General features: G+C 33.7%; 1 protein-coding gene across 4 annotated transcripts; it reads right to left on the bottom strand.

Annotated features, from left to right (window-relative positions):
* Nucleotides 1–9897: 9897 nt before the first annotated feature.
* Nucleotides 9898–15088, bottom strand: LOC145088721 (polycomb group protein EMBRYONIC FLOWER 2-like). 4 transcript variants are annotated; one of them, XM_079027113.1, is made up of 21 exons: nucleotides 14927–15088; nucleotides 14194–14319; nucleotides 13848–13995; nucleotides 13668–13723; nucleotides 13284–13398; nucleotides 13012–13177; nucleotides 12726–12925; nucleotides 12560–12622; nucleotides 12341–12462; nucleotides 12182–12246; nucleotides 11942–11994; nucleotides 11809–11862; nucleotides 11649–11708; nucleotides 11482–11528; nucleotides 11292–11401; nucleotides 10996–11188; nucleotides 10865–10913; nucleotides 10704–10787; nucleotides 10426–10505; nucleotides 10249–10338; nucleotides 9898–10155 (listed from the first exon to the last, which is right to left on the bottom strand). In XM_079027113.1, exons 2-21 carry the CDS (start codon nucleotides 14226–14228, stop codon nucleotides 10014–10016), a joined length of 1932 nt encoding a protein of 643 aa, XP_078883239.1. In that variant the 5' UTR covers nucleotides 14229–14319; nucleotides 14927–15088; the 3' UTR covers nucleotides 9898–10013. The 4 variants fall into 4 exon arrangements, with proteins under 4 accessions (XP_078883239.1, XP_078883242.1, XP_078883241.1 ...); XM_079027116.1 differs by having other exon boundaries at nucleotides 12341–12450; XM_079027115.1 differs by having other exon boundaries at nucleotides 13287–13398.
* Nucleotides 15089–26448: the final 11360 nt, after the last annotated feature.

Below are 26448 nucleotides of genomic sequence, written 5' to 3'. Positions count from 1 at the left end.
CGAGTGTGTTTAATTTACATGGTGAGGACATTTGGGTGGTAAAAATTATCATTTGCAAATATGGGTTACTTTCGGTCAGCGGGCGTAGTTAAGATTTTATTTTAAAGTTTGCCAAATAATTTATAAAATATTTACGATATATAGAATTTAGAATTTAATTTATAAAATATTTACGATATACAGAATTTAGAATTTATCTGGAATTTAGAATGGGATAAGTCAAAACACAACTTTAGTTCACACATATATATATATATATATATATATATATATATATATATATATATATATATATATATATATATATATATATATATATATATATATATATATATGAACTAAAGTTGTGTAAAATGTATCATAAAAAACAAACTTTAAAGGTCAATATATATATATATATATATATATATATATATATATATATATATATATTGACCTTTAAAGTTTGTTTTTTATGATACATTTTACACAACTTTAGTTCACATATATATATATATATATATATATATATATATATATATATATATATATATATAGACCTTTAAAGTTTGTTTTTTATGATACATTTTACTGGCATATATTAGTTTTTAATTTTTTTTTTATATATTAATCAGATTTAATATATAATTAGGAAAAGACCCGTGCAAGGTCATTTTTTTTGAAAAAATGAAAGGTAGAAAGCAAAGCATGGGTCATTCTTTTTAGAAAAAAATAAAAAGTGAAAGGTTTTTAGAAAAAAATGAAAGGTAGAAAGCACGGGTCATTGAAAAAAATGAAAGATAGAAGAATATGTTTGACGGAAATTTCAAAGAATAAAAAAAAAATAAAGGATAGAAGAATACGGGGTCATTCTATTTCGAAAAAAATAAAAAATTGAAATCTTTTTAGAAAAAATGAAAGGTAGAAAGCACGGGTCATTGAAAAAAATGAAAGGTAGAAGAATATGTTTGACGGAAATTCCAAAAAATATAAAAGATAGAGGATAGAAGAATACAGTAGACGAAATGATAAAGAATAAAGAAAAATGGTTGTAAAGAAGTAAAAGTGAAACTTTAGTGGCAAAATATTAATAAGTAAAAAATAAAGTGGCAAAATTATAAAAATAAAAAGTTTGTTGAAACTTTAATGGCATTATAAAGATGTAAAATAAAGTGGTCAAATTATAAAGATAAGAAGTTTTAATACTAAAATGTAGAAAAGATGTGCCAAAAGTCCTAGAAAAGATGTGGCGAAATAGAAAAGAATATTGTTCTTTTTTGTTGAAGATGAGAAGTTTCAACACTAAAATGTAGAAAAGATGTGGCAAAAGTCCTAGAAAAGATGTGGTAAAAGTCAAAAATAAAAAAAAAATACTATTCTTTTTGTGGCAAAATTATAAATAAATAAAATAAAATTGTCAAATTATGAAGATGAGAAGTTTCAACATTAAAATGTAAAAAGATTTTGCAAAAATCCTAAAATGTAGAAAAGACGTGGCAAAGATAGAAATAGAAAAAAATATTATTCTTGTCCAAGCGCTTTAATATATATATATATATATATATATATATATATATATATATATATATATATATATATATATATATATATAACCTAAAAAAATAGGGTATTTTCTATGAAAAACTTTTTTATTTTGACATTCCTGCTGTTTTAAGACGGTGACGGGTGACAAGTGACATAGCGGGAAGACTAAATGACAAGAGGCTGTGGGCTGTGGCAAATTACTTGAGGGTATTTTCATCAAAAAGTTCTTATTGTACTTTGTTCTGATCAACCTTTTGGGAACCTTTTGTGCGAGACTAAATTTTGTACTTGTTGCTTTACACGTTATCACATCTTGTTTATATTCTAGTCACTCCTTTCTTCTTTCCCTTTTTTTAATTTAGTTTTTATTGAATATATAAAATATAAGGGATAATGACTTGAAAGGGTAATGAACTTTCGACTTTATTCACATTTAGTCACTAAACTTTTTTTCGTTATCTATTTGCCATTGAACTATTGAAACTGTTCACATTTTACCCTTATAACCGGCTGTTACCGGTCATAAGGGTAAAATGTGAACAGTTTCAATAGTTTAGTGGCAAATAGATAACGAAAAAAAGTTTAGTGACTAAATGTGAACAAAATCAAAAGTTCGTTTCCCTCTAAAAAGTTCAATGGCTAAATGTGAACAAACTTCCTATTGTATTATGTTTTAGCAAATTATTTATTTTTGTTTAATTGTAGCAGGATGGCAGGTCCACACTTAGACCGGCTGACATTTTGGTCTTTGGATGGATAGGAGGGAAATATGTGTGCGTGGATCTTACTGGGGTCTCTCCTCTCGTTGGTTTGGGGAGCGGGGGTTTCGCAGCTGGGCATGCCGCTTTGAAAGCCGCTGCGTGCAAAGTGGTAAAGCACAAGAATGCATGTAGAGAAAATCAACATGTGTTTGTTCCTTTTGCATTCGATACATTTGGTTTTTTCGCACCAGAGGCGGTGGAGCTCCTTAATAGAGTCCAACGGGTCATGCATTCTAATGTCATATCTCCTAGATCCACAAATGTTGTTTTCAAAAGAATTGGTTTTACCATCCAGAAAGGACTGGCGGCGCAGCTTGTTGCCCGTTTGCCTTCAATCGATATGATTTGAACGTTGAAATATATATATATATATATATATATATATATATATATATATATATATATATATATATATATATATATATAAATCTTTAAAAAAAATGTAGCAACATTTGTTGATGAAGAAATCTATGAAATAAAAAAAACAAAATGTAACATCCGGATTTCCAGTTATCATAATTTAAGTATTTTTCTTTTGAGTTAAGAAGAGAGACTCGACGAGTTGACGCCTCAACTCGTCGAGTAAGGTCGCGACTGATGACTCGGATTAATGAATGGACTCGATGAGTCGGTGAGGCGACTCGACGAGTCCGCGTTGTTGGTAGAAACCCTAAATCTTTGGGCCCGAGCCATATTTAAAGGAACTTATGGCCTTCAATTGCGACTACCTTTCCCATAAATCAGAACCCTAGCGAGCTTGAGTATGTAGAGTGAGAGGAAGACCTATCTTGAGCTTTTTGGTGTGATTTTGCAAGAAAGGAGAAGAGTTCCAGCAAGAGGGACCAAGGAAGGTTATTGTTCTGAGTTATTCAAGCAAGGAGCTTCATTCCGAGGTACAAAAATGAACCCCTTTCCTTCCCTATTGTGTAGATTCCATTTTGGGGTTAGGGCATGAATCACTTCATCTTTGAGGTTTTGAATGCCTCAAACCCCTCTTGCAAGTTTGTGTTATAGATCTGGACCCTTCTAGGTCCAGAGAGCCGAGAATATGAAGCTTTAGTAGAGTAAACCTTGGGGTTTGAAGTTAAGAATCTGGACCCTTCTAGGTCCAGAGAGCCGAGAATATGAAGCTTTAGTAGAGTAAACCTTGAGGTTTGAAGTTAGGAAGCATTTATGGAATTTTTATGGTATATATAGTTACTTTCATCTTACACATAGATATGAAGTATTTTATATAAATTACGTGTTATGTGTGCATATTATTTGAATACTTGCTGTCTATGTTGGATGAACGATTTTATACATGTTTTAAAAGATTTAAACGGTATATTTATTTTATATCTACAAATATGTTGCGGATGAAACATGGGTAGATGAAATAGGTGGTGTGTAATGAAATAAAATGATGAGAGATATGTGATGATAGAAAGGTGATGATAATTAGGTAAATAGATGATGATGAATAGGTGATATAGGATGAAAGGAGATACCATAACCTTAACTGGAAATGTGGCGATGTAGTCATCTACCAGAGTATAGATGGCGACCACGGACTATTCTAGACAACCCAGTGGAAACACCAGTAGACCCATAACATGTAGGTGATGAATTACGAGTTCAGACGATGTTGTAACTACGTATTCATGCGATGATACGAACCCCTTACTATGAATTACGAGTTCAGACGATGTTGTAACTACGTATTCATGGGATGTCACAAATTCCGCATGCCAAACCAATGGTCATAATTCACATCAGTGAGAATGGTTCATTTTTTTTGTAAAACCAAAATCAGATTGAAATTTTGATTTTTTATTTTGGAAAATGTCAAACCATTGGTTTTTTATTTCGTTTTCGGTTTTTTGTTTTTTTTAAATATATTTTCAGGGTTTTTTTTTATTTCATAGATTTCTTCATCAACAAATGTTGATACAATTTAACAAAAATAAATAATTTGCTAAAACATAATACAAGAGGAAGTTTGTTCACATTTAGTCATTGAACTTTTTAGAGGGAAACAAACTTTCGATTTTGTTCATATCTAGTCACTAAACTTTTTTTTCGTTATCTATTTGCCACTAAACTATTGAAACTGTTCACATTTTACCCTTATGACCGGTAATAGCCAGTCATAAGGGTAAAATGTGAACAGTTTCAATAGTTCAATGGCAAATAGATAACGAAAAAAAGTTTAGTGACTAAATGTGAAAAAAGTCGAAAGTTTGTTACCCTTTCAAGTCATTATCCCAAAATATAATTTTATAAATCTGTAAAGTTAATAAAGCACAATTGTATCATTAACAGTGGACATATAACAAAATCTTAAAGGTTAAACACATGATTTACATTATCGTCATAAAAACTCCAAAAAAATTTACGTTGTGCTTCAAAAAATTTGAGGGTTGCACCGGCCGCTCCCAAAACCCCTAAATCTACTTTTGGTAATTTAAAAAATACATAAATTAAAACAAAAACAATAATCGAAAAAATACGTAACGGAATTAGAAATAAAAATTCAAATTCATTGAAAGTAAAGCATATTAAAATAATACGTCACACTCGTCGTTCATATGTTGTCTAAATCCTCTCCCAAAACATGTATGAAATACTCATCTCTTTCATCGAACCAAATGTTATAACAATTGTCGTATCGTTCATATGTTGTCTAAATCCTCTCCCAAAACATGTCTGAAATACTCATATGTTTCATCGAACCAAATGTTATAACAATTGTCGTAGATGTGATTTAGATGAGCATCAACATTAATAATTCACACCTTGTCGTTCTTATGTTGTCTAAATCTTGTCGTTCATATGTTGTCTAAATCCTTTCCCAAAACATGTCTTCAATACTCATCCGTTTCATCGAACCAAATGTTATAACAATTGTCGTAGATGTGATTTAGATGAGCATCAACATTAATAGATGTACAGCACACGATCAAATATTTCTCCTATGTTCGTCATGTATTCTTGTGTACCAATACATATTCCTTTTAATATTGGTAAATTTTTATTTTCACTAAAATGACAAATTGATGTTCATTCATCTTTTCTATGATCATATCATGTAGTACGATGAATATATACATCAGGCTATGTAATCTTGTACGCTCGAGTGATCATGTTGGGACTTTGAGTATCTATCAACATCACGTTAGAGCACCAAAGGCTCGTTCAACATCCTTTTTAGACTTTTAGTCGATTCTTGGGCCGTCTTAAGTTTTTATCGTTTTTCGTCTTTTGGACATGAGAACAATTTCACAAATGTAACTAACTCGCGATATATCTCTATCAATATGGTAGTACCCATGTTTGTATGATATTTGATTCACTTTTAACAGCACATCATATGCTTTTCCAAGGAATATGTCGTTGGCACCCGATGGTCTAAAATATTATTGTTTTAGTTGGCACCTGATTCACCAAAAACGACATTATATCCAAAGATCATATGGCGCCGCTACCTCTAAAATTATCGTCGGTTGTTTCTAATCACCTCGCATGAATTGACAACGACATGAATTAGGCACATTGAACATATGTTATGCATACAGTCAGCACTACCAAGCATTACATGGAACTCGTGTTTGTTTTCATGTGTGGTATACAATTGATGGACATCATTAACTGTAGGTTTGCACAAATATTGGTTGAGAATAATTATAGCTTTAGCAAACTTGTACATACATTTATTTGTCATTCATTCTAAAATCTTCAAATAATCCCATGAGTATGCTTCCATGTCAACATGCTAGTTGATGCATTGGAGTTGTACATTTATGAGTTTAAGAGAAACATTGTTTGCTTCTCAAATCCCATTTCAGTTGAAAATATGAAAATAGATTCTTCACGTCATCAACAATGCGTAAAAATAATTTTTTAATTTTTTCCATATCCAGAATCCACGTCTAAATTTTTAAACGAAGACAACATCATAAGCAAAATAGTCTTTTACAAGATGGTTGTGTTCAGCCACACGATTTCTCTGTAATTGACCTTTTCTAGTTTTTTTTAACAAGAACTTTCGACTTCATTTCTTATAGATAAGTCAGTGTTGTTTGCATAACTTTTCTTATAAATTTTGATTCTTGCAAAGCCAACTATCCGACGAAGTGGAAGATGATAAGTAAATTTTGAATTTGATATATAAAGAATATAGAGGTTCTGGGTGTTTGTATTGTGGTATAAGATGGAAGGTATGTTGTTTGTTTATTGTGAAAAAAACAAATTTAATTACTCTCCACCGATGTGTGTGGTGTTCATCGCACACAGTAGTGTCCACCTAAGCCCACAATAGTATGTGGTAGTAGTACACTACTAAATCTAATAGTTAATAACTTGATTTCTTAGTTTCTGGTAATTCTTCAATTTATTATGTGGAAAATAGGTGATCATTTTATTAAGAAAAACAATTTTGCTATGAAAATCGGGACTTTACAAAACACACACGAGAATGAGGAAAAAATAAATGACTGCAAAAGAATTCTTCAAAACCGAAATACTAATTCCAAAAAAGAATCAAGAAAATACAAAAAACCTTAATCACGAAGCCAATCGATGCAGTTAAAGATGAAACAGATGCAAGCAAACCAACGACCGTAAAATAAGAGATAACACTCATTTATTCTTTCCAATCGATAATCAAAACCCTAGAATAATAGAGTTGATCACTAACAGGGGAAAATCGAAATAGAACTCAATGAAAAACATACATGTATGGAATTGTTCAGTGGCACAAGAAGGTGGAAAACGAAAGGGTTGTCCTATCGCTGAAAGGAGGCCGGATCTCAGGCGAGGTGGCGCCGGACGAAGGTGGTCGAAGGCGTATGTTGGAGGTGGGAGATGCCGGAGCACAAGTCGTTGGTGGGTCAATAGAGAAGAAGTATTATTGGAGGTGTGATGATTGATGGAGAAGAGAAGCGTCCGTGTAAACCAAGGGCAATCAAAGAAAATGACTTGGTCATCTAATTTTTTTTCGGTACTCGGTATAAGTGAAGGTAAGAGATCGGCTGACCGAGTAAGTGACCTTTTGTGGTTATCAAACGCACTTACCGGACTGGGTCAGTAGTAAATCAAACAACCCCTAAGGGTATTTAGTATCATCGCTAAAGGCAAAATTCTTTCCAAACCTTAGAATACCAATGAAACGTATTATGAGCAAAACATCATTGTTGTAATCATATTGTATGTTTTTTTTGTCCTAATCCAAATAAGTTAAATTGGACACATTATTATTTAATTGTAATATTACTATGATCTTATTGTATTTTTATGTTTTATCAAGATAATCCAAAGACATTATGAATTATAGTATGTTATCTTGTTTTATTCTTTTTTGTTTTAAGCAAAACCCAATATTTTTAGTTGAAAACTCAGTGAGAACCAGATAAATATACCGGTAAAATTCTCAAATGTGAAAATAGTATCAGATTTTTTAGCCAAGTTTTGCTTAGAAAATATGATAAACTTTATCAAAATTGAAATCAGAGTTTGACGATCTTTCTAAAAATAACCCTTATATTATATCATTTATTTAACAGATCTTTTATTTATAATCATTAAAATGATTAAAATCAATATTCTATTTCGTTTTTATAAACTAACATTTCGTTTACTCATGACAAATACCAATGTTTACATTCAGAAGTCATTTATCCTAAGTTAGAGTTTATATGGAAACAGGTTGCCAATGTTTTCCTCAACTTCTGCATTTTTTTCAATTATTGTTGTTGTTGGTGATTTTAGTGTCACCATGTCATTTTGGAACTAACATGTGAGGTAAGGGGCTTCATAATTTGTACTATAATATATGTACGAGGTTTGTGCGGAATGCACGCATGTATAAGATCAAATTAAAAGTCGGTTCGACGACAAGTCGGGGGTCCGAGGGCAACGCCCCTTTGGCGGGGTCTATGGACAGCGCCCCAAAAACTCTCCGATTTTACATATGGGAACATAGTGGGAAAATCGAATTCTTGAGGGTGATATGGTAAAACTAACGAAATTCGTTAGTTTTGGAAACCATAAATCCTCATTAAAATCCGGATTTCTCTGACTTGCTTCCAAAGCAACCCATGACAGCCAACCCTAAGAGGTAAACCCTAATCTCGTTTATTATAAATAAACGACTCTTCTCTTTGAGAAGAGACACACGAAATATCATTAGCTTTCTTTTCTTCAAAAGAACATAGAATCCTTCTAGCAATTTGGCTTACGATTTCTATGTCTAGATTCGTAAGTGTCCTCTTGGATTATCCAAGGCATAATTTCTTGCAACCTAGACATAGGATAGAAATATCAGTTCGTAAAATGTTCACACGATCCAAGGGGTATCCAGATCTCCAACATAAACCCTAATTCCTCCAACAATTTTTGCTTCTATTGTCTGCATTTGTTGATGTTGCTCCTATTGTATTTTAATTTACATTTATCCCCATTAGTGATTTAATTTACATTTGATTTTTGTAACAAGATTTGAATTGTTGTTAATGGTGTAGACTCGAATAGCTATTAAATTACATAAAAACTTTTGTTGTTATTCTGTTTTGTTGTTGTTAAATGGTTCAGTTATAGATGCCTTGTTATGTGTATGTATGTGTATTTGTGTATATGTGTATATATTTGTGTATATGTATGAGTATTTGTGTACATGTTTGTATATTCATTCAACAACTTTTTCAGTGTATTCCGATACATAATTGGAGTTAAATAGATGATATTTTTGTTGATTTTGCAGCATGCTGCCGGAGGGATACTTGGATTGGTGGTGGGTGCTTGTAAAAACAGTTCTTTTATGATAATAACTACCATCCAAGATCGTAAGAAGACCACTTTAACAACTTACTAATCTAACAAAAGAATTAGTAGATTTTTGTGTGTAAATCTTTATAAATTCTTGTAACTTCGCAACTTTTTGGTGGAAAAAAAATTTGTTGTTTATATGAGTGTCTATTTATCTGATTTAGGCTGTTGGAATCTACATGGTTTTGTATTAGGAATGTAAATGGATATTGGAATAATCACATTTATTTTTGAAAAAATAAATATTTATCTTTTTAGTTGTGTTATCTAATATTGTCATTGTATATATCTTTTAAATTTGTGTATTTATGCATATTTGTTTCTATGTGTGTATATGGATTTATTTGTGGTCATTTTTCATCATAAGAGTATTATAGTCATTTTTCATCATTTATCACAATCAGTCTCAGAAGTAATCAAACATTAACTCAATCAGTGTAGACTCAATCAGAAATTCTAACCCAGTCAACAACTATCTAACAACCCCTTTTATATATATATATATATATATATATATATATATATATATATATATATATATATATATATATATATATATATATATGTTAGTAAGAAAAAAAATCTTACCCTACTTTAAGTTAACTTTTCTTTTGTTTTTCAAACCTCCCTGTTTCTCTTGAGTAGGTTTTTGAGAGCACAAAATGATATTGCCAGTTATTAAGGCAGCTCAGTCAATGTGTAATAGCAGCCATCATCATAAAAAGATGCAACATTAAAGTAGTTGCAAATTTCTACAGCAACTTTAGATTATAAATTCAAACATCTTTTTATAAATTTTGTTGACAGATTTAATAAATGTAAAATTTCATTTGGCCCATTGAAATTTAACTTTAACAAGATTTAATTGGTTACATCAAAATGGTACTCTAAATTACAACATATTGGCTCTACTTTTTGTAAGAATCATTTTTTAGTTTTAGTTGTGGTAGTAGTAGGATCGATCTGTTGGTTTTGGTGTTGGTCTAGTATGAGGTTACAAACGTTGATGGTCTTGGGATCCACAAGTCCATGATTCCATAGCTTTATCATGAATAATCTCCAACACCTGTCATCATTTCAAAATTTTATCAAATATTTATTTATTTTTATTATTATCAATCGTAATATATATATTATAATAATATCAATATGTATATACCAGCACAATTGTGGGGTCTCGAGAAGGTCTTTTATATGCAAGTTTGTAAATGCCTCACAGGCCCATGGAATATGTGCATCTGCCAATACCCTGCCATATAAATAAACAATTTTTAATCACAAGTGAATAATATTATTACTGTAAATAATAGTCATAAATTATGATTGATTGAAGCACCTTTGCTTTCTGACAAACGAGTTCCATAGATGCATCATTCGCTTCTCATCTTGGGCAACATCCACAAAGTCATCAAGCATCTGAACAAGAAAAAGAAATAGCAACATACTTTCAGACATTTTCATTTCTTCCTATTACAGGATTCTGCTTTGAAAAAAGTAGCCAATAAAATACTCGACTAGACTTTTGAAAGTACAATGTTCTATTTTTTTTTTAAAAAAAAAAAGAGAGCTAGAATGGTATAATGAGAATGAAAAATTGAAGGCAGAGCAATGTACCCTTCGGTCTTCAAGATCAGCAACATCATCGTCCACTTCATCTTCACTGTCTTGCTCTGCAAACACTTGCTCCAAAGCCATTGGCTAAAACAAATATTCAGATATTGGATACTTGTTTTTTGTTTGTATTAAAAAAAAATTGTTGTATGGGTAACCTTTACCTGGGCTCTATGAGAGTGAAAGAATTTCCGTTTCTGCAACAGAGCTTGGCTGAAAAAAGAAAAAAAGTGGGTTAAAATTTAAATATAAGAGTAGATAAATATTTAAAAGAAAAAAATAATAATAATAATACTTTCTAGGATTGGATCGTTCAACTGATAACTTTCTTGTTTTTGCAAATTGTAGCAATGCAGGAGGTGCAATATTGGTTCCAGGCACTGCTGCTGTTTGGGTTTGGGAAGATTCTGTTGGTCCAGTCAAATCAGTTGTTGGATTATTAGGACTATTAGAAATATCAACTTCCATGGCCTCAGAATCACCTGAAGCTGAAATTAACAAAAACATCAATTATCAATTATCAATTAGAGAAATAATAGTTGTGATAAAAAAAAAAAAAAAAAAAAAAAAAGATTGATATTCATATCTTGCCTTTGAGGTGGTTACTAAGAGTTGCAGGCATAGCTTCAGATGGATGCACATGCACGTCGTTTGCTTTTTCAGCTGCCTTCTCTCCTCTATTGTGTCTCGTTCGCTTATGGCTGTCCATGCCCACAATCAAAATCAGTTAAATCAATAAATCTTAAAAAAAAAAAAAAACAACAACATGTATTGGACTTACCGATAGTAAAGTGACTGTTGTCTAGGATCAATAATGCTGCCAAAAATCTGAAAAAATAGTGTTTGTTATAAAAAAAAATCCATAACTCGTACGTAGATAAGGCATGAGCTGCTAACTAGTTTTACTTTAGAGTGTAAAGTAAACAAACAGTATTCTTTCTTTCTAACCTCAGAACTGCAGGTATCGGACTTCACGGATACAATCACTACCTGATAATCTTCATTTACCTGTGCAAGTGCAACAAACAATAATAACATATTGTAAGACTAATAATATACTAAACCTCAAAAATAAACAAACGGTGGAAGATTCATGAAATTTACCAACCCAGAACTCAAAGCGAAACAGATCATGTGATGACACCAAGTGAAGTCTCAGACCCTGATAAAACAAACATCAACATCATCATCATCATCATATCCTTATCCTACACCACAAATTAAACTGTATATATATCTACCTTATAACTTGCACATTTCACCAAGCAGAATGGGCATGCATAATCTTCTGTAACTGCACACATGTTAATATTCCAACAGTGAGTCGAGTTAAGGGTAAAGAGTTTGGCATCATTTGAAAAAAAAAAAAATATATATATATATATATATATATATATATATATATATATATATATATATATATATATAATAATTAGCCAGTGAAGTCCATTTAAACAGAAAAATATAATATTATGCATTACCTTCACTCCTCTGCAGCAAATTGTTGTAGTATTTGTAGTTAAAAATCACATTTCCAGTTCTCAGCCTAACAACAAAAGCATGCCAAATTGTCATTTCAAGGAACAAGAAAATATACATGAGGAAGATAAGAAAGGAGAAAAGAAAATGCAATTGGCTACCTTATAACATGAGGCATTGAATTGGTAGGAACATTGTTGTATGAATACAAGTCATAAGGCGATATGTCTTTTGCCCCAAGCTCTTCTGCAGAAATCATCACTGGTACTTGCTGCAATATACTCTTTGGTAACCATAAAATGACATCATATCCAATAGGAACTCAAATTATTAAATAAGATAAAACTGAAAAAGAATAAATTCAGGAACTCAATACATACCACAGCTTCAGCATTATATGGAAACTGAAAAGATAAACATTTCTCCTCATCTGAAGAACTCAACTGCATAACAGATCAGATTCAGTAAAAGCATGCATACTAGTATTTCATTTTCATTTTTCAATGTAACTACTCTTTTTTTATCAAATATACTCAAAAAGGTTACCTTCATAAAACAGGATTGCATGCTAACAGTTTTAACCAACTCAACTCTCTCTCCTAAACTTAAGTTTGGAGATTTCTCCCATGACAGATGAAGAAAATTAAGTGGAATCTTCCCCATTAAGCAATAACCCCCAATGTTACATGAAGGAGAAAATATATGATCCTTGGTTAGATCAATCTCTTTAGGATTTGTAATATCAGCTGCAAAAGGTTTATAGATGTTAACAACTGAAATAAAAAGACCCCAAATAATATAAAGTATAATCAAAGTAGCAAACATGGCATACCACAGCTCACCAACAACATTGCTAGAGAGCCAGATTTGACCTCTGTTGATAATTTATTGATCTCAGGCAGAATAAATTTAGCTTGGGATTTACTCTTTGTTGAGGCTCCATGAAATGCAGTTAACTTGAAGGCCCTTTTAAAGTGATAAACACTAGAACGCTGTGTCTGAAAATCAGACATCAGAAAAAGCAGTAGAACATTAACATTTTTATATATAAAAAAAGAAAAAGAAAAAGAAAAAAAAGAGTAAAAGAAGATTTATAGAACTTACTACCTCCCCATTTGGAGCAGAAAAGGGTCTAGCCAATAATATGTACAAAGGGAAAAGGTTTTGAGTTTGCAGTCCATCACCAAGAGCTCCACTAATGGATATTGATACTTGTACCCTGAAATCAAAATAATGCTTTGAACTGGACATATAGCCATGATAGATTCACAAACAAGAACAGATAAACAAAGTTTCACTGAATTGATTGATAATACTGAAGATACTAAATGAACACATGAAAACCCTAATGATTTTGCTATAGATTTGAGAGCCTAGCAATGCCAAAAACTTTATGGAAAGAAGCAAGATAATGTACAAACATAATGAAAGTAAAAGTCAGTTTTATGAGTACAAAAATCCATGAGCTTATGATGTAGTATCTCTCACCTTCTTTTGTGCTTTTCTTGTACTTTGTAGTGCAAACATCTTTGAAGAAATGATGGCTGCATGTAAAACACACCATTACTTAGGTAACGAGTATACAGCAATAATGTACATCATTTAACTGTACCCTAAAAGCTCAAAAAACAACAAAAACAGAGAAACTTAGAAAAACAAGTAAGTTACATTTTTAATAGCCCGGCGTTGAAGAATGTTGTATAGTTCTACAGGCTTGCAGTAAACTGAAAGGCTTTCTTCAGCTGCAGTTTGCTCTTCTTGAGACAAAAGAACACGAGGTTCTTGGCGACACATCTGATCTGAGTCTCTGGAGTAACTGAAAATGCAAGCAGAATTTTTGTTTTATGAGTCCATCGATGACCCAATCAATAGTTTAGAGAAGAAAATAATGAAGAACATAAACAATAATGCCAAGAACACAAGCTAGCAATGATATTCATGCATTGGAGACCATAAACTGTTTAAAGAATGCTTAATTGTCCAGATAGATAGCTTGAAATGAAAGATTACATACTTGACTTCACGAGAAACTAAAGGTATGCCAGGCATCCTTGTTAGACAATGCCAAATCGCAAACTCATAGCTATCTGCTCCTCTTCAGGGTCACCTTTTGGCCCCTGCAGACCTGCATTAAATCAACCTGAATAGATCCGTTATATTGATGTGGAAAAATGGTAAAGTTGGCATTAAACATCATTCAAAACAACTACCTATATATATAATGATAGACATGATCTACAACCTCCTATGGTTAGCAACATAATCGACAAAATGAGCCCCCTCAAAGTTTATGGTAAAAACTTTTAATGAAAGCATGAATAGTGATTGTGTATTTGTATGAGCAGCATTATCTCTAAGCACCCAGCCTTTCTTATAATACCAGCGGTGAAGCAGATGACGATGTAACAGATTCAACAGAAATTGTTACAGAAATACATGGTCGATATCTAATTGAACTTAAGTGTTTGGCTGGAAGCCTAGAACCAACCAGTATCCGGCCCACCAAATACATTGGAGGTTTGAATACTTCCCCGTCGCAAAGTCAAAGAATACTAAACAGAACAATCATGAACACATTCTCAGAGATCTAAACGTAAAATTAAGAGAGGAAAATGGTTGATCAAGATGATAAGAACGTCGACAAATGATTTAAGCATGGAGTTAATCTATAAAACCAAAATCAAAATAAATATAGATGATCAAACTATAAACCCTAGTTTACGATTGAGAGCAAGAAAAATTACTACCTGATATGTTAAAAGCCCCGATACTGCTGTAGAGAGAGAAACGTAGAGAATGTGTCTCCCCCGCAGAGTTTGATGATCAGCTGATAAGTATTGAGACGGTGATTATGTCACCAACTCCGCATTTAGCATTCAACGTTGCAGCTCTACACAGAACGGAGCTGTTGAATGTTGATGTCATATAATTATCCGATATTCTGAAACTAGTTCGGGCTTATCTATTGGGCCTTTATTCAACCCAAACTCAAAATAAGTTTGAATCTAAAAAACAAAACTGGAAGCTACATAAAAAAATGAAAGGATTGGTTTCTAACTTTTGTATAAATATTTTCTAAGCTTTTAAAAGTATAAGATTAAATAAAATAAAATAAAAGTTCAAAGATTTCAAAAGCTTAAAGATTTTAATATATATATATATATATATATATATATATATATATATATATATAAATAATATTAAACATATTGCCTCTTTCTTGAAAATTAAGAGGTACAACATATATTATATCAGTTACAATAATATTAAACATGTAACAACTCATATACGTATTACATCACATGGGATACGTATTACACTACACTACATGCGGACCTTACCCCTAATCTCCTAAACACAGCCGCCATCTTATCGTCTCCACCAAAGATGTAGAGATCTCCACCAACGTCTCCCACCGAAGACCGAAGGTCCACGGCTGCTGATCTCCCCTACCGAAGACGTCCCTCTCTCTCTCTCTCGCCTCTCTTTCTCTCTCTCGATCGCCATCATAATGAAATAATTTCAAATTATCGATGACCTTGGACTCTCCAGCGAGGTATCCAGCGTCGATGTCTCCGCCCTTGTCCAACACCTTTATCACTTCGAAATCACTTCCCAGGTACTTACTACCTTCACTCTCACACCAACTTCCCCTTTTCCGATCATAATTCACTACCGATTGTTTCTGAAAAAATCTCGAACAAAATCGATTTACATAGCCTTTGTTTCTCCAGAGAGTCGCTGACAACGAACGTTCGCAGGTTGGCGTTCGCAATACACCAATTTTGACTTTTTTTTGGTTGACTCGCAGGAACACCAGCTCAAATCATCTCGATTTCATTCTTTCCCAAGTAAGGTCTTTCACAGTATTTCAATTTTGACCTTTTGCTTGACTGGCAATCGCAAACATATGTTCATAATACTCCGATTAACCTCAATCGTTCCAAACACAGGCTTGAATCCGATTGCAAAAATATGTTACGATTCCAATTAGGTTCCATTCCGATTGCAAAAATATGTTACGATTTTGACTTCCAGGGTTGACCAACAAATGACAAACAAGTATACAACCATTCTGATTCATTCATTCATTCTGAGCAGTGGGATCCAGATGGATTTAGCAATTCCAGAATAGAATTGAGTCTTAATCGAATAATATTCTACTTGTCTATAAATGTTGTTAGTTTGTTCATCATTTATAAATTCTTGGGCGTATTCACACTTATATTGTGGTTTCATCAGGTTGAAGAAAGGAAATATAAATTGGATCACATTCAATCACATATGTCGAACATTTAAAATACGATAATTAATATATTATAGACTTTTAAGTTTGGAAACGGAAACATTACAATACTTTAAACATTAACGATATGAAAACATGTCTATTATTTAAAAGTAAGAAACTATAATTTTCATAGCAACAATGTCATCCCCTCGGCTTCTTAGTTACCATAGAATTATTCTCACATTTTAAAAATACGTCAACAAAACTATTGGTGGGTTCCATAGATTTTGACGCCGAAAGTTTTATTAAATGCATTTTTTATAAATATAAGAACAGTAAACAAAGAGTTATTCATCTTTATAATTCTAAATAAATGTAATATAATTCTAAATAAATATAAATTATATGAACATATTTTCTTGGATCGTTATAAGATTCGATGTAAATTTTACTTATAATACATAAGTAATGGTTTACTTATTTTTGTGAAGTGAAACTACTAAGTATTTCTTTTATGTAAATAAATACCATCACTTAAACAAAATCATAAATACATACAGTTTTGATTTGTATTAGTATTTTGGTAATGGATTCTAGGGTTATGTAGAGTTTAACAACCGAACTATATGACTTGTATCCGCCTCTGTTAAATATAAAATAGTTCCAAAGATGCTTCATCAACGTCAAACAAAAAAGGAGATAAAATAAGAAATTATTGTCCGTTTTGTCTCGTTAGACCAAGGTTATAGTTAGCAATCGCTTACAGGGTGTCAACTTGTATAGATCTTTACATAACATTTTTCGCTCCTTGGGAATAATGGTTTTTACAAAGGTCTTCACTAAGTTTATGTTCTTAGTTTGATGAAAAATAAACTCACATAAAGATCTCGTATTTTGTTCACATTTCTTTCGTTATTCAGTTTTTGGGACTTTTAGTGAAACGGTTAAGTCAACTTTGAATAATAACCACTAACAATTTCTTATAAAATTTCGGCAATGTAACGACTGTGTTATAAGAATTTACCACATTTCATTACTTGTGAAATCTACCAAATAAATGATTTATTTTATATATAAACCTTATAGTTCATACTGAAACTAAAAATAAAGTAATTTGTATTTCTCGGTCCAGGTATTATTCATATTTGGTCCTTTATATGTTAAGTTATTACTTTTTGGCGTATTTTGCAAGTTTAATGGAAGGAGGGACCATTTCTGCCAAGTTCGGATTTCGGGGGCGGAGCTCGAACACAGGGCGTTCCCTTGGGGAACACAGGGCATTCACGCACATAACTTAAACCCTAAATTTTAGGGTTTGAGACCTATTTAAACACCTTAATTCCCAGGTGTTGGCCTCGTTTCCAGTCTCTATAACCCCCAAACCCTAACCTCGAAACCCTAGAGCCTCTTTGAGTGTTGTGAGCTCATTGCGTGTGTGTGTTTTAGTGTGTGTTTGAAGCTCATTCAACGTATAAGTTAAAGAGTTGAGATTCGGAGTCGATCCTCATCAGCTATGGATCAGATCGAGATGTGAGTTTTCCTCACTGTACTTGCGGGTCGAAGGCACCAATATCGGCCTAGTGGATTGATATTCTGTTATGTATGCTTTTGTGTTGTTGTGATCTATTAGATAGGTATCCTAGTAGATAGGATGTTGTTATGTTGTAGTGATTTGTTAGATCGGTATCCTAGTAGATAGGATCTTGCTATGTTTAGTTATATGTAGATCTATTTGATTGGATGTAGACTGATATATGGTTATCTGTTATATGTGCACATGTTTGGTCGGTGGTTGAGGCTTCATTGCCTTGTACGTAAGCTAACAAGCTGGGGTATTCCAACCTGATGGTTGATTGGACCCATAATATGTTGGTATTCCAACCTGATGGTTAAGGGGTGTGGGGTATTCCAACCCGATGGTTGATTGGACTCATAGTATGTTGGTATTCCAACCCGATGGTTGAGTGGACCTATAGTATGTTGGCATTCCAACTCGGTGGTTGAGGGGACTAGGGTATTCTTGTTGGATTAGATGTCTAAGCATATAACTATTTTTGGTATGTACTTGATTTGATTATGAGCATGGTCCTTTTGGGTTGCCTTTACTCATGCAACTTGATAGGATGACAAATGGAGAGAGAATAGGATCTATTATATGAATAATAAACTGGTACTCGGAATGATTTTATTAATATATATTATATGATTAATATATTATTTGGAAATCATATTATTAAATAGTAATTAATCTAGTATTAATTTAGGGATTAAAGGAACTGATTAATAATAAAGGGACTGGTTTTGCAAATCATTGATAGTTGCAAAATTGGGCTACTGGGCTTTGTAAGGAGGAATGGAGGAAATCTATAGGAAGCCCTATAGAATCTGTGACATCCCCATTTTCACGGCCATAAAAGACTGATTTTGTTTATGCTTTATAAAAATCAGAGTACCTCTTTTAATAAAAATGTTGCGGAATTTGTTCCCGGTAAAACATGATAAATACGTTATCAAAGCATTTCCGAAGAAAAGTATTTTTAATTCGTTTTAAAACATTTGTGATGTCATCGTCAATACAGAAACATAAGCATAAACAAAACTTACATTTATTTACACTAGTGATCTACATCTCTTTAATCTCTCAGTGTAATGTAACTTCATCTCAACACCTGTAATATAAATAAACTAAGTGGGTCAGGTTGGGAAACCTGGTGAGTACATAGGGTTTTCAACCCATAATAATATAATTATTATGTTTAAACAATCAAGCAATTAAACCCAATTACCCATCCCCATTATCTTCTTTATTTTTAAGGATCTACCCTAAGAATCAATCATTCCTTGTTCATACATTCTTAAGGATCATCCTAAGGAATCGGCACGAAGTCCATCGTCACCGGGGTTTAGGCACTAAGTCTGCATAGTCGCCAGAATTTATACAATAGGCACTAGGTCTGCATAGTCGCCAGGGTTTTGGCACCAAGTCTGCATGATCACCAGGGTCTAGGCATCAAGTCTACATGATCACCAAGGTTTAGAGTACACCGAGTGAACACATCGTTCACAACACCTACAGGTTGCGAGCCGGCTAGTGTTCCACTGGACTATCTAGAATAGTCCGTGGTTGTCATCCATACTCTGCTGAATGACGGGGACATCATCTGGGAAAAAGGCTTCTCACATCGTACACCTCTCACCCATACCTCAAGGTCTATATAACCTATCAACTCATCGTCCAACTCATATTTCATCTATTATATCTACCCATGTTTTACCCCAACATTTTCGTAGATATAAAATACATATATAGTTTAAATCATTTAAAACATGTATACAATCTTTCACCGAGCATAGACAGCAAGCAAACAGACAATATGCACACATAGCACGTAGTAAATACTTCACATCTATGTGTAAGTTGAAGGGGACCATGAACTCACCTGAGTAGGTGGTGACTCAGCACTCGAACAGCGCTTCGATACTCTCAAAACAATTTCCTTCGATAAAACCTAGTATCAATACCACTAGGGTTTAGTCTAACGATAACCGTGACAAACTAATAGTCTGACTATTATTATTATTATTATTATTATATAAGCGTTAAATAACACTCAATATAACTCATAATAATAGCCCAAATACTCATTATAAGTTCCTAATAATGTTACTATATTAAAACATAAGCTATACTAAAGATATGTTAGGCGTAGCTCACTTATAGCGGGTTTTCTCGGAAACCGGGTTTCGCTAGAGCAGCGTTCCCGAGCCGAAAGGCTCTTTTCTCGGGACTCCGGGAGCCTCGGGGCTTCCTTCGGGTGCTAGGGGGTTTACCTAGGTTTTAGGGGGCTTAAGGAGGCTTAGAGAGAGAGTGTAGAGAAAGAAAGAAGTCGGGAAAGGTGTGAGAAATGAGAGAACCCGACACTTCTATTTATAGGGTGAAATCCTGACGGACTCGCCGAGTCGGTTTACTAACTCGCCGAGTCAGCACCACGTGTCATCACCTGGTGGCTTTCCTTCAGCCACGTCACCCTTTTTGCAGCAGCACCCTGCTGACTTCTAAACCCCGTAACTTTCGCATACGAGCTCCGTTTTTGACATTCTTTTTTTTTCACGCGTAGGTGAAAACAAGATCTACAACTTTCATTTAGACCCCATCGGCTAATTCTCGACCGATCTCAAATTTAACAGTAGGAGGCGTTTAGACTGTTAAATGACCGCGAAGAATTCGTAACTCCTTCATACGGACTCCGTTTTCGTCTATCTTTTTACCGTTGAGTTCCTATTAATGAGATCTTCAACTCTCATTTAGGTCGCGTAAGCCAAAAACTGCTCTAACTAAAATTCGAGTTTTGGGCTATGCACTGCTAAGCCGAATGTTAGAAAAATCATAACTTCCTCATACGAAGTCAGATTTGGGCGTTCTTTTTATGGATTTTCTCGGTTTAACATATTCTACGACTTTCGTTTAGATCACTAATGCTAAATCGCGCTCTATCGTAAATTCACTTTTTACGCTTCCCGGTGTCGTGTCGGTTTTGCCGTAAAACTTCGACGGGCCATAACTTCTTCGTTATAACTCGGATTTCGACGTTCTTTATATGTACGGAAACCTTGAGACATATTCTACAACTTGTTTAAAATTATTTATTCTAAATAATCTTTTGTAGAAAAGTCGTTTTCGACCCTTATTGCCTCTAAATTGGCTAGCTCGGATCTGCGGGTGTTACAGAATCTGTCCAAGGCATCTTATGGAGGTCCATGGATTGCTTTGGGCTTAAGTTAGGAACTAGGGTTTCCTTATTCAAGTCCAGTTTGAAGGTTAAGCAACCTAGCCCTATATAAATCCTTATAATCCCAAGGATTTTCGGCCCTAAGCTTCTTTGAGATACCCTAGTCGATTTTCCTTACCTCTCCAAGTCATCCTTTGCAAAGGTGTTTGTGACTCCATTAGAGGTGCAACAATTGGGGCACTAAGCTTTCAAATGTCAACGAGTTCTTGTTATTGCTACATAACAAGTAAGGTAAAGTTTCTAACCTTAGTTTATGTATGATTTTTGAAAATTGTATGCTAGTCATAGGGTTATTTCTTTGGAGTTTGTATTTGCATGTTCAATTGAGAAAACTTAGATCCAAATCAATTAGGGTTGCATGTACATCATGGGAATGTTGTTATGACCAAAACTCATCAGTGGTATCAAAGCCTAAGATGTTTTTCAATTGAATTGTTGCAAGAGTAGACTGCCAAAAGAACATGAAATCAAAAATCCTTGTTGTATGACACTGGAACTTGACGATTTCATGATGAACTCGACGATTTGGGTGAACTCGACGAGTTGACTCGTCTGGTGCCGGGATTTTCAATTTTTTGATCAGATTTTGATTTGGATAATTACCATAACTCGTTTTAATGCCTAAATTCGATTTTTCTGATTGGTATGAGATATCCTTATCAAAATTGATGAATTTGGTTAAATATGGATAATATAAGATTATTTTGATTCAAATATTTAACCTAGTAGTTTTGAAAAAGTTTTAAATTACACCCTCTTAGTTTTGTAGTTTAAATTTGAAATTAAAAGTTTTGGTTTTTGAAAATTTAAATTGTTAAACCCCAAGTATTTTGAAAAGTTTCAAAAGTGCACCTCATGGTTTATAATTTAAAATTTGATTAAATAGTTTTAATTTTGAAATCTTAAATTTAGAACCTTGGTATTTTAAATAGTTTAATTTGCACCTTATATATTTTATTAAAATTAATTAAGTGTTAATTAAAAGAGATAATTAATAAATCCATAATAATATGATTTAAATGTAATTAAATTAAAAGTCTAATTCATTGAAAGATTAAACCACTTAGTATTTTAAAAGTCTAAAATACACCCTTATAATATATATAAAATTAAAAGTCTAATATATTATATATGTATAAGTAAAAGGTCAGTATTACTGTTAGTATGTCTCATTCATGAAGCTGGTCTATAAGGGGTGTTTAAGGAAACGGTCTGTAAAATAACCATCATTTGGTATCCGCTCTTATCCACCGCACCCTTGACCAATGGAGGGTCGTTAGCCGAACGGGTAGGATAGGACACAAACTCTCATTAATAAGTATAATGAAATACAAAGTAACTAAATGTTTTATAAATTCTCAAATCTTAGTTACTTAGGAAAAATGTGAATTTGGTGCTAATCCATGAAATTGCACATTGCACCTTATTTGTCATTAGTGGAGCATGTGTGGTTAACCGGCACACTAATTTGGGACCAATAAAGGATGATAATGGGTAGCTCGTAAAATTTTCATTGATCGATGGAGCGTGTGACGTCCCCATTTTCACGGCCAGAAAAGACCGATTTTGTTTATGCTTCGTTTAAAAATCAGAGTAATATTTTAAATAAAAGTGTTGCGGAATTTGTCCCAAAACAAAATATGATAAAGATTTATCAAAAGCATTTCCATAGAAATGTATTTCGTTAAAAAGACTCGGGATGTCATGTTCGATACAGATCATAAGCATAAACAATACAACATAGGCCTTACTACATTATTTCGTATTTACAGGCCTAAAATTCATTAATCTCTCATCCCAAGACATCACATCTATGTTCATGCGCCACTACCTGTAATACAAGAAACTGAGTGGGTCAGGCTTGGGAGCCTGGTGAGCACATAGGGTTTTCAACCCACAATAAATAAGTTATTAGCTTTATCAAACCAAACAAACCCGGTTACCCGTTCCCGTTATCCTCACTTTACGTCCCTAAAACATCTAACACAAGGGACCTAGTCTAAGGACTATCATCGGGATGGACACTACTGCTAAGGGGATTCCTCAGCAATAAATGTCCTTAATGGAACCATGTGGGGGATGGAGTACACCTGGTGAGCACACAGTTCAAATAAACACATAGTTCAAATAAACATCTACAAGTTGCGAGCCTGCTAGTGTTCCACTGAACTGTCTAGAATAGTCCGTGGTCGTCATCTATACTCCGCTAGATGATTGGATCATCAATAACATCTATAACGAGGCCTCTCATTATTTCATTTTATCACACAAAAACTATTACATCTACCCATGTTTTACCCCAACATTTTCGTAGATATAAAATACATATACAATTTAAATTATTGAAAACATGTATAAAAATGTTCATCCAGCATAGATAGCAAGTATTCAGATAATATGCACACATAGCACGTAATTTATATAAATTACTTCATATCTATGTGTAAGCTGAAAGTAACTATGCACTCACTTGAAAGGTGGTGACTCAGCACTCGGACAACGCTTCGATACTCTCAAAACAATTTTCCTTTGATAGAACCTAGTACCAATACCACTAGGGTTTAGTCTAACGATAACCGCGACTAATTAATAGTCTAGCTATTATTATTATTATATAAGCGTTAAATAACACTCAATATAACTCATAATAATAGCCCAAATAATTACTTTAAAGACCTAATAACTTTACTATAATTATTTGAAAGTTATATTAAAAGTTGCGTAAGCGTAGCTCACTTACAACGGATTTTAAAGAAAACCGGGCTTTATTTGGAGCAGCGTTTCGAAACCGAAAGACACTTTATCTTGGGACTCTGAGAGCCTCGGGGCTTCCTTAGGGTGCTAGGGGGTTTACCTAGGGTTTTAGGGGGTTAGGGTAGGCTAGAGAGAGAAAGAAACTAGAGAGAGAATAATTTTTGGAGTGAAAAATGAAGCTGCCTCGACCCCCTTTTATAGCCTGCAAGGCCTCGGTACGCTGGGCATACCTCGGACCTACGCTGGGTGTACTCTCGCATCATACAACACGTGTTGCGGAAGGGCTGGGTCATCGTGGCGTAATGTAGACCGAGGGAGGAACAAGACTGTTGCGCGTTCCGAGCCTCGAAGCGAGGCATGATCAGCAAGCGACGGTCCAGATACTGCCACGTCATCAACTTCGCACCAGATTCGTGATTTTCTACTCCGACTTCTAAAAACCATAACTCTCGCATACGAGCTCCGTTTTTGACGTTCTTTATATCCACGCGAAGGTGGGAACGTACTATACAACTTTTGTTTAGGCTCCGTCGGCTAATTTTGGCTCTATTTTAAAATTTATATTATTAACAGGCCGGGACAGGATTGGTCTGTTAAATCCTCATAACTTCTTCATCCGACGTCCGTTTTCGCCCATCTTTTTCTCTAAGCTACTCTTAACGAGATCGTCGATTCTCGTTTAGGTCGTGTCGGCTAAAAACCGCTCGATCTAATATTCGAATTTTGGGTTGTACACTGCTAATCCGAAACTTCGAAAAATCATAACCTCTTCATACGAAGTCAGATTTGGGCGTTCTTTTTTATCGATGTTCTTAGTTTAACATATTCTACGAATTTCGTTTAAAGCGCTAAGGCTAAATCTCGCTCTATCGTAAATTCACTATTTAGGCTTCCCGATATCATGCCGGTTCTGTCGTGAAACTTCGTCGGGTCATAACTTCTTCGTTATAACTCGGATTTCGGCGTTCTTTATATCCCCGAAATCCTTGTTTCGACCATTACAACTTTATGTAAAGATATCGGGCTTATTTCACACTTTAATTTTGACGCTTATTTTTATCTTTTATTTATTAAATATTTATAAATACATAATAAGCATAAAAATTCACATAATTCACATAATACTCGAATATTTCATCTTTATTATTTCAAAAAGAGTTACAATAGTTGACCTAGACTATTACATTGTCTAAAAATGCTTAGCCTGGAAACCCGGGCGTTACAGAGCGTGTGTGGTTAACCAACACATTGATTAGGTGATAAATGCCTTCGAGAGTACCACGCTAATCTGCATGGTTATTCACACCTTGTTTGTGATCTTTGGTATCCCAATCACAAATGTGAAGGGCATAATCGAGATTAAACATGCCATTGAAAAGTTCAATGAATCTCAAAAGATCTAGGAATTTCATTTAAAACTTAATTCGTTTAAAATTTTATTTTCGCGGTGGGATTGATAAATCGTCATTTACCTACCGACAAATAATTTATAATTGGATTACGGCATCCCTCTTCCGAATTGTGAATTATCGTGTTGGGTCCTAGTTTTAATATTTCATTTGGATGTCATATTAAGGATTGAATCAACTAACTTGAACTTCTCCCTTGTAGATTTCTAGTCCTGACAATTATGGTCTTCCCAGATCTTTTGGAAAAAGCTTTCCTCGTGAAGATGATGTTCCACGTTTCGATCGAGGAACTAGAAATCATATTTCACTTCCTCCACCTCCTCGTATAATTCTCCCTGACCCACGTGTTCGTCGACTTGAAAATTCAAGGTCACTCAAGCCCTATTGGCAAGCAAACACGAAGATGGAAAGTTTATATGCGCTCAAGTCTTGGAGATGAAGTGACACATCGATAGACTGGGAATGTTGGGTGTCGTGTTCCCAAGGAAGCTAGCTGTCGACATGGTTCTTCAGTCACTTACTGAGTCGTATAGTGAGTTCATTAAAGATTACTATATGACAGACCATGACGTGACCCTCATTGATCTGGAATATTTGCTAATTACTGCTGAATCATAAATGATTTGACACACTGGAAAAACAAAGTTGATTGGAAGATCTACCCTCCAGTTTTCTATGGACATAGGCAATGACAACGATAGTTCAGAAATGATTTCTTCTCTTAAGGGAGAGAAATTGGCCATGATCAAATGGTTTGACCATAAGAGAAAAGCCAGTTCTGAGATAGTTCCATGTGCGAATGCCAAGGAGTCCACTTATTTCTACTGCCATTTGATTGGACATTGGAAGCGAAGCTGCCCTAACTACCTGAGAGATCTAAGAGATGGTAAAATCAAATTGTATGGTTCTACTTCAGGTAAGTTCACTATCTAACTCTATTAATTTCCTATTTATAGATTCTTAATACATGATGTAATAAGATTGCATTTTGATGTTTTGTAGGATTGAAGAAAAGAGAGGAAGCTTAAAGGAAGAATAAGTTGAGTCTGATCGCGAAGAGATGGATTTCGATCGCCTGTTCGATGATC

The sequence above is a fragment of the Lactuca serriola genome, chromosome 2, assembly GCF_051521515.1.
Source record: "Lactuca serriola cultivar US96UC23 chromosome 2, Lser_US96UC23_V15, whole genome shotgun sequence".
Classification (NCBI taxonomy): Eukaryota; Viridiplantae; Streptophyta; class Magnoliopsida; order Asterales; family Asteraceae; genus Lactuca; species Lactuca serriola.
The sequence above is the reverse complement of the archived record's forward strand: the minus strand, read 5'-3'. Positions and strand labels throughout refer to the sequence as shown.

Coding starts and splice junctions, on each gene's coding strand:
- LOC145088721 (XM_079027113.1), bottom strand. CDS start 14,228: ATGCCTGGCATACCTTTAGTTTCTCGTGAAGTCAA. Junction 13,996..14,193: donor TTAGTTTCTCGTGAAGTCAA/GTATGTAATCTT, acceptor TTGCATTTTCAG/TTACTCCAGAGACTCAGATC. Junction 11,189..11,291: donor TCTTAGTAACCACCTCAAAG/GCAAGATATGAA, acceptor TGTTAATTTCAG/CTTCAGGTGATTCTGAGGCC.